Source organism: Bactrocera neohumeralis, chromosome 5 (genome assembly GCF_024586455.1).
Source record: "Bactrocera neohumeralis isolate Rockhampton chromosome 5, APGP_CSIRO_Bneo_wtdbg2-racon-allhic-juicebox.fasta_v2, whole genome shotgun sequence".
NCBI lineage: Eukaryota > Metazoa > Arthropoda > Insecta > Diptera > Tephritidae > Bactrocera > Bactrocera neohumeralis.
The window spans coordinates 60,745,278-60,759,725 of record NC_065922.1 but is presented as its reverse complement, the minus strand read 5'-3'; the positions used below and the strand labels follow the sequence as shown (position 1 = coordinate 60,759,725).

Genomic DNA, 14,448 nt, shown 5'->3' with positions numbered 1-14,448 from the left:
ATATTTGGTATGGGCAATTAGCGTCCCATAAGAACTGATGTGAATGTAGACATATATCTGGAGACGCATAAGTAGATACGTATGTATGTACATCCCCTGACTCTGAGGGAATATTTTTTAAGACAAAAGCAGTACCATGCCTTCTCCCAGGTAGTAGTACACACGTTAAAAGTATAGCATATATTTTTATCAGAAGTACCTTTATCGTACCGTATGCTCGTCTAAATGAGTATAGTTTAAGAAAATACATACATATCTTTTTTAACATGTTAGGAGTCCATCAGCATGCATAATAGCGGAGACTTAAAATATCGTGTCACTTGATTCCGATCGTTCAGTTAGTATAACATCTATATGGTATGGTGAACCGATCTGAACAATTTCTCCGGAGATTGCATCATTGCCTTAAACAATAACAAATTTCTCAAAGATATCTCAGCAAATGAAAAAGCTTTCCTTTCCAGCACTTTATTTCGATCGTTTTTCCACATATCAGATCGATATCTGTAAAACTGAATATCTACTTCGCATATATATAGACAGACGGATAGAAAAATATGGCTAAATCGACTCAGCTCGTCATGCTGATCATTTACATAAATATTTTGTAGGGTCTCCTACGTTTTCTTCTGGGTGTTACAAACTTCTTGGCAACATTAATCTTACCTTTTCCAGGGTATAAAAACCTTCTCCCAGACCACTAAATATCACAAACGTACCCCAAAGAATATAAAGTAAAAAAACGTATATGTTTTTATTTTTGTAATTATTTTTCCTTTTAATTTATTTTCTAAATTTATTCTCATTTAAATTTCGCTTTCATCCTGGTTGTCTATATTGTTGTTTTGGTAATAAGTTTAGTTTGGAATCATTAGTTTTATTGTGTTAAGACATCACACATTTGCAAACTTCATTGTGATGGTATTATCTTACATTTCTCATTTATAATTAAATGTTTTACATTAATTAATTTTATATAATCTAGTTAGTTATAATAAATTCAATATATATTATAATTTTATACAATAATATTTTTATCATTACTTCTTCACATATACACTTTTTTGTATGGGCATTTGGATTAATGTAACTGTGAATGTATGCATGCGCACACAAACAGAGAAATTTTATACAGTTTATTCATTAACTAATAAGTGACAGAAAGAAATACATACACAGTACATATTCAAAATAGGTTATAATATATAATTTGGCGTAAATATATACGATTTTTATATTCTGTTTTAGTCTTTTAATGGGTTTTAATAAACACTTGTGATGAAGTTAAGTGATAAATAGTAATAAAAGAAACGCGTACTTTTTAAGAAATGCGATAAAATTTGATTTCTTTATATTGTAACAGAGACATACATACGTAAGTAGCTTGTGCTTGTATATATGTCACGTATATATGTACGTATACATACATGTAATATAATAATCAATGAATTTTTAAAATTAAAATTAACGTATTTAAGTATTTTTTAATAAACATAAATATCCCCAACCCTCTATAGGACCTTACGTTTCAATCTTTGTGTTACCATCTTTTTTCGAACTTAAAATATTACAATCTTATTCAGAAAATTAATATGATAGTGCTGAAATAATTTTGGTAATTGCATTCTAACAATGTTTACGTATAATTTGCTATAATCTTGTCCATAAGTCCGGGCTTTTGCGGTTAATACTGGTAACACTGCGAAGTTTGCAATGTAGATTTTATGATGGCTGATGTCCTTGCATGGAACTACTAAAAACTGCGCATGTGAACAATATGTTTTATTAATACTCTCACAGACAAGTTAGATAGTAAAAATGATCGTGGAAAAAAGAAATTTATTAATTTCGAATAGCTTTAAAGTAAACGGGTTATTCCAAAAATAACTGACGCAATCTCATTAATATAAAATATAGTAAAATATAATAAAATTAATATATAAAGAATCAACAAATATAATATAGTTTTATTTAACATAAATCACTTATAATGACACATTAGCTAGACAAGTGGGTTTTGTTGTTATATTTTGCGCAATAGCTGCGTCAGTGATGCTCTTTCGACCTTTTAATTTTAGCAAAGATGTCAGATTTGTTTTTTCGAACAGTTTACATTACGGAAAACACCCTCATTCTTTATGTATGAATTTATGTCTGCCAAAAGACAAACAAAAGTTTTTCTGACAACACTCAATTTTGAATAAATAAGTCTTTTATTTACTAGATGTAGTGGGTGTCTCCTTTTCGTATTTAACTAAGAAGTCATTCCACAATTATATGATAAAATGTAATTTAAAAAAAAATTACTGTTAAAATATTTGCATAAAGCAAAATTCAGCGCACACAAGAGACAATATTCTGCATTAGGAAGCAAACAGCCAACTCTTGCTTGCCTTCAACTCACTTTAGACTGTTCAGATTCCAAAATTGAAAATCGATTGCAGAACCACTGCTCTTAAATTGTAAGAATATCAATCATTCCTAATTAAATTAACCAAAGCTTTAATCACTGGCACCTATTTAAAAACAAGATTAAACTTACAACGGTGAACATATGCAAAGTCTTTATAAAAACTTGTAGGGGCTACGTGGAGAAAATAGTTTCCCGAAATGAATAAGGACAGAAAATTACACATTTTTAAAGGACACAAAAAACAGAAGTAGAAAAACATGTACAATTAAATCGAAAGAAATAAAAGGCTGAATTTACTTAATATAACACCGTATTTTGTTTTTATTTTTAATATGTTCATTTATTTATTTTATATTTTAGCATTAAAAATTATCATTTCATTGTTTTATTTTTTTTGTTTCCATATATTTTTTTTTTTGCTGTTTTTAATCAATTATAAAATAAAAAGCAAAATGATAATTATAATTATTAATTTAAAAATAAAAATTTAATCTTTTAATAATTCACACAATTGCTAACTAAATTTAATCGATTTAAAATAAATTACAAAATTAATCATAGTAAATTAATTATGTTTAATATAGGTTTTACATTTAAGAACGTTTTAACATTTAATATATAATCATACATAATAATTAAATTTTTTAGAGGTTTATATTTATTTTTGTTTCTAATTTTACATTTTAGTTATAATTAAATATGTATGTTTGTAATTGGTACAAAAAATAAAGAAAACAAAACTCAACGCAAGTTTTCTGTTGCAATTAAATACTAACATTCTTCCATATACCTACACATATACATGTAATATTTATACATATGTACTTTATATATAATGTTAAACCTTAGATACACAAATAAAAAATAATTAAATTATTTTGTAAAAAGACAAAAGTAAACCGGGTTTTCCCAATTGCATGTCTTCATTGTGTTGTTCATTATTGTACAAAGTATTTTGAAATGTTTTTAAATTATTTTCCATGCCTTGATTACTTTGAATTAAGGGATATAAATTTAACAATGAATAATTTAAAAGACGATCGCAATTTGCTGTAAGAAATGCAATAGATAATTTATAATTCACTTTCATGAACAACCAATAGATTAAAAAAGAAATAAAAATAATTGTTTTAGTGCTCACCTAAATATATGGCTCTATGTTATGATTTACAATCCCCCATTGGCAGCAATAAATATGTAAATAATCAGTGACAATTTTGCATTTTACTCACTGCCTGCAAAGATGTAGGTATATTGATTTAACAAATGAAAAAAAATTAAATTCCTTTTTCGTTTTACATATTTTTAAATTAACCAATTTTTCTTTAATAAGCCACCGTTACTTTGAATTTTTGCAAATTGCATGAAAGTAAGATTAAGGAAAACTAATTATAGTATACTATAGTAATTATATTAGCGTAAAAACTTAACATTTTTCAAAAATTTCAGTTCACACTATTTTCATTAATAGGTTTTTTACAGATTGGTTTTAATTATTACATGAGATGTGGTATGGGCGGGCCTGGGGTATATTGATGAATGTGTATTTGTAATGCTAACATTTTACGCCAGTTATGATTTTTATAGTGTTTTTGTTTATAAACTAAATAACTAGTGGCTAATTTTATTTTGCCTTTTTAGAAATTGGTGATTTTTGTGTAAGAAGGGTGTGTATTTCTTAATCTTTGTAAATATTTTTTTTTATATATTTATAGGTTTCATTAATTGTGTTCATTTTTTAGTTATATTTTACCCATATGATTTTTGTTACACAATTTATTTATGGTTTATTTTTTTGTTAATAATATTTATATACCTTTACTTTACTGTGTTTATAATAACGATACATCATTTTATAATTATTATTTATACTCTTACCAATTTTGAATTTAATGTATATTTTCATCATTCACATTTCTTTGTTATTTTTTTTATTTTCTTTTACACGCTGCTTTACTTGTATTATATTCAGCATATTTCCGTAAGCTTACAACTTAAGGCATAATTACAAACTAAATATAATTTAGTCACAAAACTTTTTTATTTTCATTTTATTATTGTAATATTCCTCAAACTTTTTTTCCATTTTTTGCCATACCCTAACGTGATTGGCTATATTTTATGCAGTTCTGCTGGAAACTCATTTTTGTGAATTTCAAGATAACAGACACATATTTATATTCACAATTTCCTTCCTCCTCCAACTTTTTTTTCTTATTTCACTTTCGCTTTGTTTGCTCCTCCGTAAACTAAATATATGAGTCAAAAATTTCAACTTTCACAGCTTTTTTCTCCCTCTCACTCTTTCTGACTACTAATTTGATTCATAAATTCTTTACTTCACGTGGTCAATTTCCGACTTTATTTCAAATTTTTGAATTCTTTACAATCATGCTTTATGCAACACTCATTATATTTTCTTTAACTAAGTAGTATATGTAAATTTTAAATATAATTATTTATTGTATTCTCTTTTTTGTTTTGTATGAATAGCAAAAACTTAAGCGTTTCGTCGTCTCTCATTGTTATTTTTTTATAAATTTATATATACAAATATATATCTTCATTTTCATGTTTACATAATTTAAATTAGATTTACATTTGTATAATTTTTCTTTTATTTAAATATATTGTAGAATAGAAAAGCTTAAATGGTTTATATATATATATATATATGTATGTATATATTTTTAACTCCGCGCAACCACAGCAACGTGCTTTTACTCAAAACCATTTGTTCTCATTTAAATAAGTTAGTTATACTTTATTCTTAAATCAGGCTTATAACTGTAACTCGTTCTTTTTATTTAATCAGCAGTTTTTGCATTCTATTTTTATATTTCTTTACTCTATTTGTTTGTTTTGTTGCATAAGTCTTAGCGTTTTTATAAATAGTTTTTTCATCTCACATACTGTCAATGTTATGTCGAAAATAGCATAAATTAGTCTTGACTGAACATATTTATAAACAAAATGCACATTAATTTTGAGCTAAAGCTATTTAATGATTGATTCTTCACTTTTATCTAATGAGTCTTACAATTTGTAATTCGCCCTCTTTATTCCATGCCAGATCACAATATTTTTTTTTTCGAAAATAAGCAAAAAAACGTCAACATAAAAAATTAAGAGTGCTAAAAATAATGATTTGTTTTTAAACATCGTTACCATCAAAACTGATTTGTATTCTGATGATTTGTATGTGGTGAGTTTAGAGCGTTGATTGTATTATTGCATTTCAATTTGCCGTGCTTTCTAACGTTAAGCATTTTCACAGGATTCCAAATTTATTAGAGCTGGTTAAAGAAGTACACTAAAAATATTTTGTAAACGATTAATATTACCATACGTAACAAAATATCTACTAAATAAACCAAAGTAAAGCGTGATTTTTGGTAACAGCGAACTTATGTGTATTTGAACCGTAAAACAATTTGATTGTTCGTATTACTCTCAAAACTGTGAATTCATTTCGATGTTGTTTTTTAATTTTTGTTCTATTTATAATGACATTTGCAGTATCAAAAGAAAATAAAAGGGATTACAATTCGCTACTCACATAAAATAAATAAAAAAATAAAAAATCCAATTAATTAAATATTTCCAAGTTGCGTCATTTCATGACTGTAAAGAATTGTACTTAACTTTCGTGTTCATTTAACCAGCTCCTTTTTAATCCATAAATTTATACAGTTGTTACGTGTTTAGTTTAATTTTCACATTTATATATTTATATATCGTTTAGTGAATTTGCATTGGTTTGTTAAAATTTCAGGCTCATGTTCATGGGTGTATGTACATACACCCATATAACGGAATGCTACGGTATACAAATTATTTTTATAATACAAAGTTTGTGAGCTCTTGAAAATTTGGTGCTTGTGCAAAAGTATTCCTTGAAACTTTGCTATTATTTTTATGTTGGAACGGTTTAAGAAATTTCAAAACAAAAATATTTGCTTTCTATTTTAGTTCTTATACTTCGGAGTTACAACTGCCTAAAACTGCTAAACGTTTACAATTACTGTTGCCCATTAACCGTAATGTACCGTCTGTATAAAATTAAAATATACTGGTAAAGGCTATTTAATTCTATAATTTCAAATTTTTTCCTGCAGGCGATTACTGGACTATTAAATTGAATTATGCCAAGACAACTGGTATTACATCAGTTACGGCGCTTAGTTTTTAATGCAAATTGAAGTTGGATGACAATGTAGCGTGGACCTGGGCAGACGGCAGAATCTTAGCTGCATACATATATAGTACATTACATTTTTCTCACAATATATCTCTTGCACACTCTCACTCAGTAGGTTTTTCACTTAGTAATAGTGGTTGTTGTTGCTGTTACCATTATTGCAATTGCTCTTGTTGTAATTATTTTGCAACTGGTAATGTTGTTGTTGCAAGTGTTGTTGCTGCTGTCGTATGCGTTCGTGTTCACAATGCCAAATTTGTGGAGCAGGTGGTTGCTGCTGCTGATGTTTCTGTATCGGTTGTTGTTGTGGCGTTCTTCCAGACGCCTGCAGTCACAACTAATCTTCGTCGCTGAGTGCTTCATATTGCGCCGACAACAGCGGCTTCGGCTCAACCACTGGCGCACCACCTGATGCTGCGGCGCCGCTAGAAACTGTCATGGCAACACCTCCACTGCCAGTGATACCTATCGAATGGCTGGATGTTTGTTTGCCAATGTGTGATGTTGGTACCTGATGTCCCAACGATGATAATTGCGATGTTGTCATTTGTGAAGGAGGTGCTAAAGTCGCTACTGAACTCGGAACATTAAGCGCGCTGTACGGATATGCGTACGTCGTTGGGGCAAATGTTGTGACCGGCGGTTGAGGCTGATACGCACCTAATGGTGGCGGCTGCGAAGATACTATGCTGTGATGTGTATCGTTGTTGATGTTACCACTACCAGCGCTATTACCACTGGAGGATACTGTCGACACTCGTCTATTATCGCGCCCATCATCGTACTGATTGGGTGTTTTGCGCATTGTGTTACTAACTGGGCCATCGTGCAGGTCCTTGCCTCCGCGATGATCGTTGTGCGCATGCTGATGCTGCATTTCTTCATCCTCGGTGCGCATCACTTCCACAATGCGATTTTTTACATAATTCATTGTGTCGAATGGATGATTTTGTGTCACTGAACCGCTAGATGGGATAATACCAACACCACTTCCACTACCACTATTGCCCCCTGTCATACGTTGATCATGAGGTGATGGTATCGACGACGAACCACCGCTACCCGCGCTACTGCTACGTGCGTGCATACTCATAGGTGGTGCTACGCTAGACGGTGGGGTTGGACCATGCGAGTGGTAATAATGACTGGCAGCAACTGCAGCTGCATTCTGATCATGTGGTGGCTTCATCATCAGATCATATTTCCGTGGACTCACAGTTTGCTGCATTCGAATAATGTTGCGCTCATCAGCTGGTGTATTGGAACGGCCACTGCCGGTCGCCGACATGCCACTATTACCTTGAAGACCAGAAGCACCACTGGTGCTGACCGTGACTCCACTACTGTTGTTTTGTGTGGTAGCTGCCTTATTTCGTTCGGTAACCGCGGCCACAGCGGCCGCTTCTGCTTCTTTCTGCTGCAGCCGTCTATTATATTTTGTCCAATGTTCAGTCATCACCATCGGTTGCTGTTCCTGAAGGTAGGGCATATAGTTAACATGTGGTCTTAACTGCATCGGGTTCGGACAATAATCATTCGCTATAATAGAATCCGCCAACTCGCCGAATGTGATATTCGTCTTCAGTATTTGCGGCTGCTTTTGTGCCTGGACCTGTGCTTGGGATGTTGGGGGCAATAATGAAACACCTGGTTGAGTAGATAAACTACCAGAGGGACCACCACTCTGAAGACCGCCACGGTTTATATGAGAAACATTACTACCACGCGAATTCACTACACTAACACTTGGCGATTCATGTTGATTACTACTACTGCTGCCACGATCGTTGTCCAAATCGATGTTGATGACACTCGGCGAGTTCGCCTTGCCATTATTCTCTGCTGCGGCCAGTGAGGTAGCACCAGGATGTTGCCGTACTGATGGAGGCAATTCACGCGAATTATACTGTCAAATAAATATTTGCATTGAAATCATTCTAACACTTTTTCAATTTATAGATAATAAAATACTCACATATGATGCTCGATTCATATTGGCTGGATTCGGTTCCGAGCTGCCCTGTATGATCGATTGCTTTATGATTGCATCGATTAAGACCTGTGCTGACAATGTACTGTCCTGTGGTGTCCTATGATATCTGCGCGTTAGTAAGATTACAAACACGTACACAAACACACAGATGAAGATGCCAACGTATGGTCGAGACAGTCATGCGGTCAACGGTGAATGAACGATGGTTTGATGGTTAGCAGTTGATGAATGGGCGAAACATGTTGGTGATGATACATATTCACAAATATTGAAAGAGAAAAAGAAAGAACCATGAGAATATGAGCCGAAGGTTGTTGATGCGAAATATATGTATATGTATGTATTAATAATTTATTAGTATCTAATTGTCTTGCAGAAATATGTATGTAAGCAGCGCAATTAACATAAATCCGTAATAAATCCAAAAAAAATCCTCCGAAACTAGTAAGACCTTCGATTTCATTATATACATATGTATGTATTAGTTATGCAAACACATGTGGGAATGACATAAGACATATTATATGGATGCAATAAAATGAAATTGTTTGAAATATTGTGACCCCACAAAACCTCTCCATCTATCATTGAATTTCAGACGTCGAATATAATTTTCCTAAGTCGAGTCAATGAAACCAAAACCACCCAAATGTGTATAAAAGAAGCACTGACAAAAAAAATTATTTTAACTGACACAATTCTTATTTTTTAATTGCAATATTAATTTGCGGTCCCTTAGCATTATGGATTATTTGCCAATTATTTAAAAGTACTGAAATCATCAGTTTTGCTTCGAGTACATTACATTTGAGTGTAGCTTGTAGCTTTATAGCTTTTATTGAACTGTGTCAATGTTCAAATACCTAGGTGATACTTTTTGCTTCATCCTCCTTGAGTTAGTGATGTTTAATGTACTATGTACTGTTATTATATTATGCTTTATAGTTTCCGTTTGAGGCTTATTGCATTCACTTACATATCTCTTTCTCGATCCGGTATAGCACGCGGTGGTCCGGTTTCGGGACCCCCTCGCATATAATGCTGAGCCGCTGCAACTGCACTCATGCGCTCTGTCATGCGTCGACCCGCTGCATCGCGCTCGTTTGCAGCAATGCATTCCGCCATGCGTTCCCGTTCTCGTTCACGATCACGGTCGCGTTCCCTCTCACGTTCTCTCTGTTCACGTTCTTTTTCACGCTCACGGTCGCGTTTCTGCTGTAAATCACGATCCCGCTCGATAGCATGTATCCTACGCTGGAGATCAGCATTAGCAGCAACGCTCGCCGCAGCCTGTTGTTGGCGATATTGGTGATGCTGTTGAGCCGCTGCGCGTTGCTGCTGATGATAGCTCAACTGCATCATTTGGTACCGTATTTCCTGTTGAGTGGGAGGCGGTTGGTTCGGAGACGAATGTTGTTGATGAGGTGGTGGCTGTGGCGCTTCATGTCGCAGTTGTTTCTCCTCCTTCTGTTGTGATGGCACTGGTAATTGTGGCTGTTGTACGGCAACATCCACAAACGAGGAAAATGCATCATGGCCAGCTAAAGGATGACAGGAAAAAACATTCATAAAATGTTTGAATGGGAAGCGGAAACGTCTTAATAAAGTACTGACCTGGCGGATAGTTATGTGGCATCACATGTAAACGGCTTTGAGGCATTGTTGCAGGTGAGGGTGGCTTTGAACCAGTATTATGGCGTTGTATTACACCTTGTCGTGGGGGAGGCGGTGTGCGATGAGGGCTGGGAGTGCTGTAAGTTAAAAACGTAGATAAATTCCAGGTAAATTCAAATTTGTCAATTCAACTTAATAAAAGCATGTTACAACATGTCAACAATTTATGGTTTATTTAAAATTAAATGTTATACTATTTCTTACCTGTTCACATGTTCAGCGGGTGAGGCACGACTTGAGTACTCAGTTCTTCCACGGTCCTTGTCGTAGAATACCAGTGCGCTGGCTGGACCACTAACACTATTGCGAGGCGATGGAGACTCTTTGTCCGAGCCACCACCTCCTCCACCGGCACTGTTACTGCTGCCACGTGATACGTTTCGCTGTTGACCCTGCATTTGTTGTGACGTTATATAGTCATGCAACACTATCTGACGAGTGCTCAGTACTGACGACTGGTCAACGGAATATGGTGAACGCGCATAAGGCGAGCTGCCACCATAGCCCTGCGGCTGTGGTGCTTGTGGCGATGACTGCTGCGGAGGTGGCAACACACCGGGATGGCCAACCACTGGAATTTGCTGTTGTTGTGCTGGACTTTGACGCTGCGAAGTTTTATAATATTCGTATGAACGTTTGCTCTCCATGTGATGTGAAGGCAAGTGAATAGGTGTGCCCTGGGTTATAGAGCCAATTTTATTGTTTGCATCGACACCAGAAGGAGGAGTCTGTCTCAATATACTCTCAAACTTAGGGCTCAGCGTCGCAGGCGAAGGATGTACTATAATTTGTTGGGCACTATTAACTGGCGTACCATGTGTAATGGAACCTTTCGGACCAACCATTATTTGTTGTTGTTGCTGTTGTTGTGATGGTGATGCTGTTGTTGTGTGGGAAGATGGACCATGTATCAGCTGGGGACTTAATTTGGGCGCCATTTTACCACCCCCTTTGCTACTATTACCTACTACTCCCGATGGTAACTGCATGTGGGTCTGGTGCGTGGACAGAGGCGGCTGTTGCGGTGGCGGTTGTCCGCCGCCCGCTTGAGATCGTGCGCTCACGACACCTTGTGTTATGGGACCAGGTACTTGAGGCATGTAGACGGAACCATGTGGTCCCTTACCCACTGTTGCCGGATGTGGATGATATAAATACGTTGGATTTGAAGGGCCTAGATCTGGGCCACGATATATGGATGCCGCGTTGCCGACATGCTTAACAGCACCTGGTGGTGGTTGATGGCGAGGCCCATTATCAGTGCTCAAAGAACTGGTACCGCTGTTCAATGTATGAGGTGATGGACCATCTCGAGCAGGTTTCTTTATTGAGAGGTCAAGAGTCTGAGGTTCTGGTTCGTTGTTCCGAAGTTGTTGAGCACCAACGCTGGACATTGCATATCGAATTGCATCTGGTGGCTGCTGTTGTGTTGAGGATAGAGTCTTTCCAGATTTCACCACCGGTGTTATAGTGGCCTTGATTTCATGTTGATGTAACATACCATGTGGTGGAAGATGTTGGTGAGACAAATGAGAGTTTACAACAGATATTGTTGCTAAATTTTCGGGGTGCATAATGCCACTAGGAGGGCCTTGGCTACCCGGTGGACCCTGCCCAGCATTTGAAGTCGATGCATTTGATTGACGTGCATTCAGACCTATTGGTTGCCCATGAGCTTGCTGCTTTACTATAGCTCCTTCATTACGGAATTCGCCAACTATTGTAACATCATTATTAGAATTGTTATTATTATTATTACTGAGATCTCCCCGACTGCGTATGGGTTCCATAATCGGTTTCACGCTATGCATAGGCGCCGCATTCGGGATTTGTGTAGGCATTTTCACTGGTGGCGGGCCTTTGGTTTTAAGCGACAGCTCGATTACTGAATATAAAACATCTTGCACATTCGCACCAGTTTGTTCGCGTGGAGGCATTCCCATGACCGGCTGTGGTGGTCCGTTCAGTTGAACAGCGTGAATTTGTTGGGCATTTGCTATTGGCGGTGCGAGTCCAACGTTGCCTTGACTACCCAACCCACTGCTATTTAATATTACTTTGGGACTTTGACGGTTCGCTGGCGAATTCTCGTTTTCCTCGTCTGCAGTCTCAGTAGCTGACGAATCATACTCTTCGGATGTCTTCTGCTTTTTTGGCGCTTGTCCCAGTGGTGGTAGCAAACGTTCATCGGCTTTAATCCCAGCAGATGTTATAGTTACGGTTGTAGTATCCGCCGCATTAGTGGCAACACTAGCTGCAGTCGGCGTCTGTGGCTTTTGTACATCCTTTGTCATCGAGTTATGTCGTTGTGATTCTGGGCTCTCCACAGAAGCAGTATCACTTCCACCAACTTCCCGTTCATCGCACGACGAAGTACTTACATCAGATTCATCACCATCCATTCGACGGTCTTCGTCTGTAAGGTTTATTTGCGGATCAAGATCCAATTTACGCCGTATACGCATTAGACAAGCCGAACAACAACGTGTTGCCTGCGGTGGTATTTGGAACTCTTGAAAGATGGGATCTCGTATATCGGACGCCAAATCGAACAAACGTGCCGGAATGTTGTGTAGACGTTTAGCGCGATCTTTCGGATTCGGACACGTCGGAATGGGGCAATTCGTATAACGATTACGTACCGATTTACATTGACACGAGTTACAGACTCGCGCTCCCACCGGTATTGTGTCATCTGGAATGCCATACTGTTGGCCGCGACCCTTTTTAAGAGGACGTGTACGAGGACAAGCCTCTGCCTTGCAAACGAAGCATGTAGCCAATTTATCTGCATAAAGAGAAAAAACAGTTATTAGTAATGATAACGAAGCTTGTAAATACAAAAAAATGAAAGTGAGTTCGAAATAAGAGAAACTAATATATTTTATTATCTTTATGGTAAGAATAAGAAAATATGGCGACATCAATCAATCGTCTTAAACCTGAATTTCATGGTTTATGCAATTATTTTGTTGTCAACTCAAAAAAAAAAATTAAACTGAAAACTATGACGTGACTTGTAAGTAATTAAGGACTTTAAAAGTGAATAATAATTAATATATAGTACATATTTATGTGCAAAAAATTTTGTAAGTAAGAAATACACAATTCATTAAATATTTCACTATTACATTTACGTATATATACATATGTATATACATACATAAAGTAAAAAGAAACAAAAGAAAATTTGAGTAAATAATGGAACAACTCGAAGAGCCGCATTTAATGCAAAATGAAAACAAAAGAAACTTATGTGAACAGCGCAAACAAGCGAAGATATTAAAAATTTTAAGTTAATTAATTGCATGCCCACCACCTTCATTCTCCTCATTAGCAGTAATATGTTAAGGGCAACAAACAGATGCTCTGCAAAACCAGCCTGAGTTTGCAAAAGCACTTATGCAAAGGTACCAAAAACCAAGGCAAGTAGACATGAAGACTTTTGGATGTAAATTGATATACATAAAGATATTGTTCATGAGAATAAATATGACCGTGACGAATTTCACTACGTGAAAGTTTTACTATTATACTTCTTCCGATTTTTTTTTGTGAATTAGAAGTCGCTAATATGTTAGACTCGCTGCAAGACGGAGGCAAACTATTGCTTTTCAGTAATCCACTCCGTATACAATTTAATTAAAATCGCAAATTCAGTTCAGTTGCACAATTTTTTCGTAAATTTGTAAAACATTTTCAGCGTCAATGTGTCAATTATTTTTTTCAAGAGTTTTATTGTTCCCATTATAGTTATTACTTAAAAATTTTTAATTCTAAACAAACATAACTAATTGAAATATTTTTCTTCCAATTAACTATATCAAAGAAACATAAATATTCGTACCCGTATGTACTCTTGCCGACAATTTGTCTTCAATGGATATCAAGGAGACTTTAGTAAATAATGACTGCCCCTTAGGGACTGTATGGTTTGTGAACATTTAAGGAATTAAATGGAATTACTTTTCGACTTAAAAATAAAAATAAGCAAAATACCAAAGTTATTTAGAGACATAATGGGTTGTCAAAAAAGTCTTGCGGTATTTTTATTGATTTTTTTTTATTGAAATTGAAATGAATTTTTGATGACTCATGCCCAGCTCTTGACCGATGCTACGGCTGCTACTATGCCGGTCTCTTTCGACCAATTCAGCGATTTTATCG

The 14,448-nt window shown here is 35.3% G+C and overlaps 1 protein-coding gene across 5 annotated transcripts in view; it reads right to left on the bottom strand.

Moving 5' to 3' along the window:
* Positions 1-730: 730 nt before the first annotated feature.
* LOC126759608 (uncharacterized) overlaps positions 731-14,448 on the bottom strand; it is a 184,893-nt gene continuing 171,175 nt past the window's right edge. For 4 of the 5 annotated variants that reach the window (XM_050474482.1, XM_050474481.1, XM_050474485.1 and 1 more), the window contains 5 exons: positions 10,486-13,069; positions 10,222-10,358; positions 9,584-10,148; positions 8,590-8,713; positions 731-8,520 (listed from right to left, as the gene is read on the bottom strand). In XM_050474482.1, the coding sequence (XP_050330439.1) occupies positions 6,952-8,520; positions 8,590-8,713; positions 9,584-10,148; positions 10,222-10,358; positions 10,486-13,069 (4,979 nt within the window). In that variant the 3' untranslated portion in view covers positions 731-6,951. The remainder of the gene's footprint in view (positions 8,521-8,589; positions 8,714-9,583; positions 10,149-10,221; positions 10,359-10,485; positions 13,070-14,448) is intronic. The other variant, XM_050474483.1, reaches the window with a different exon arrangement.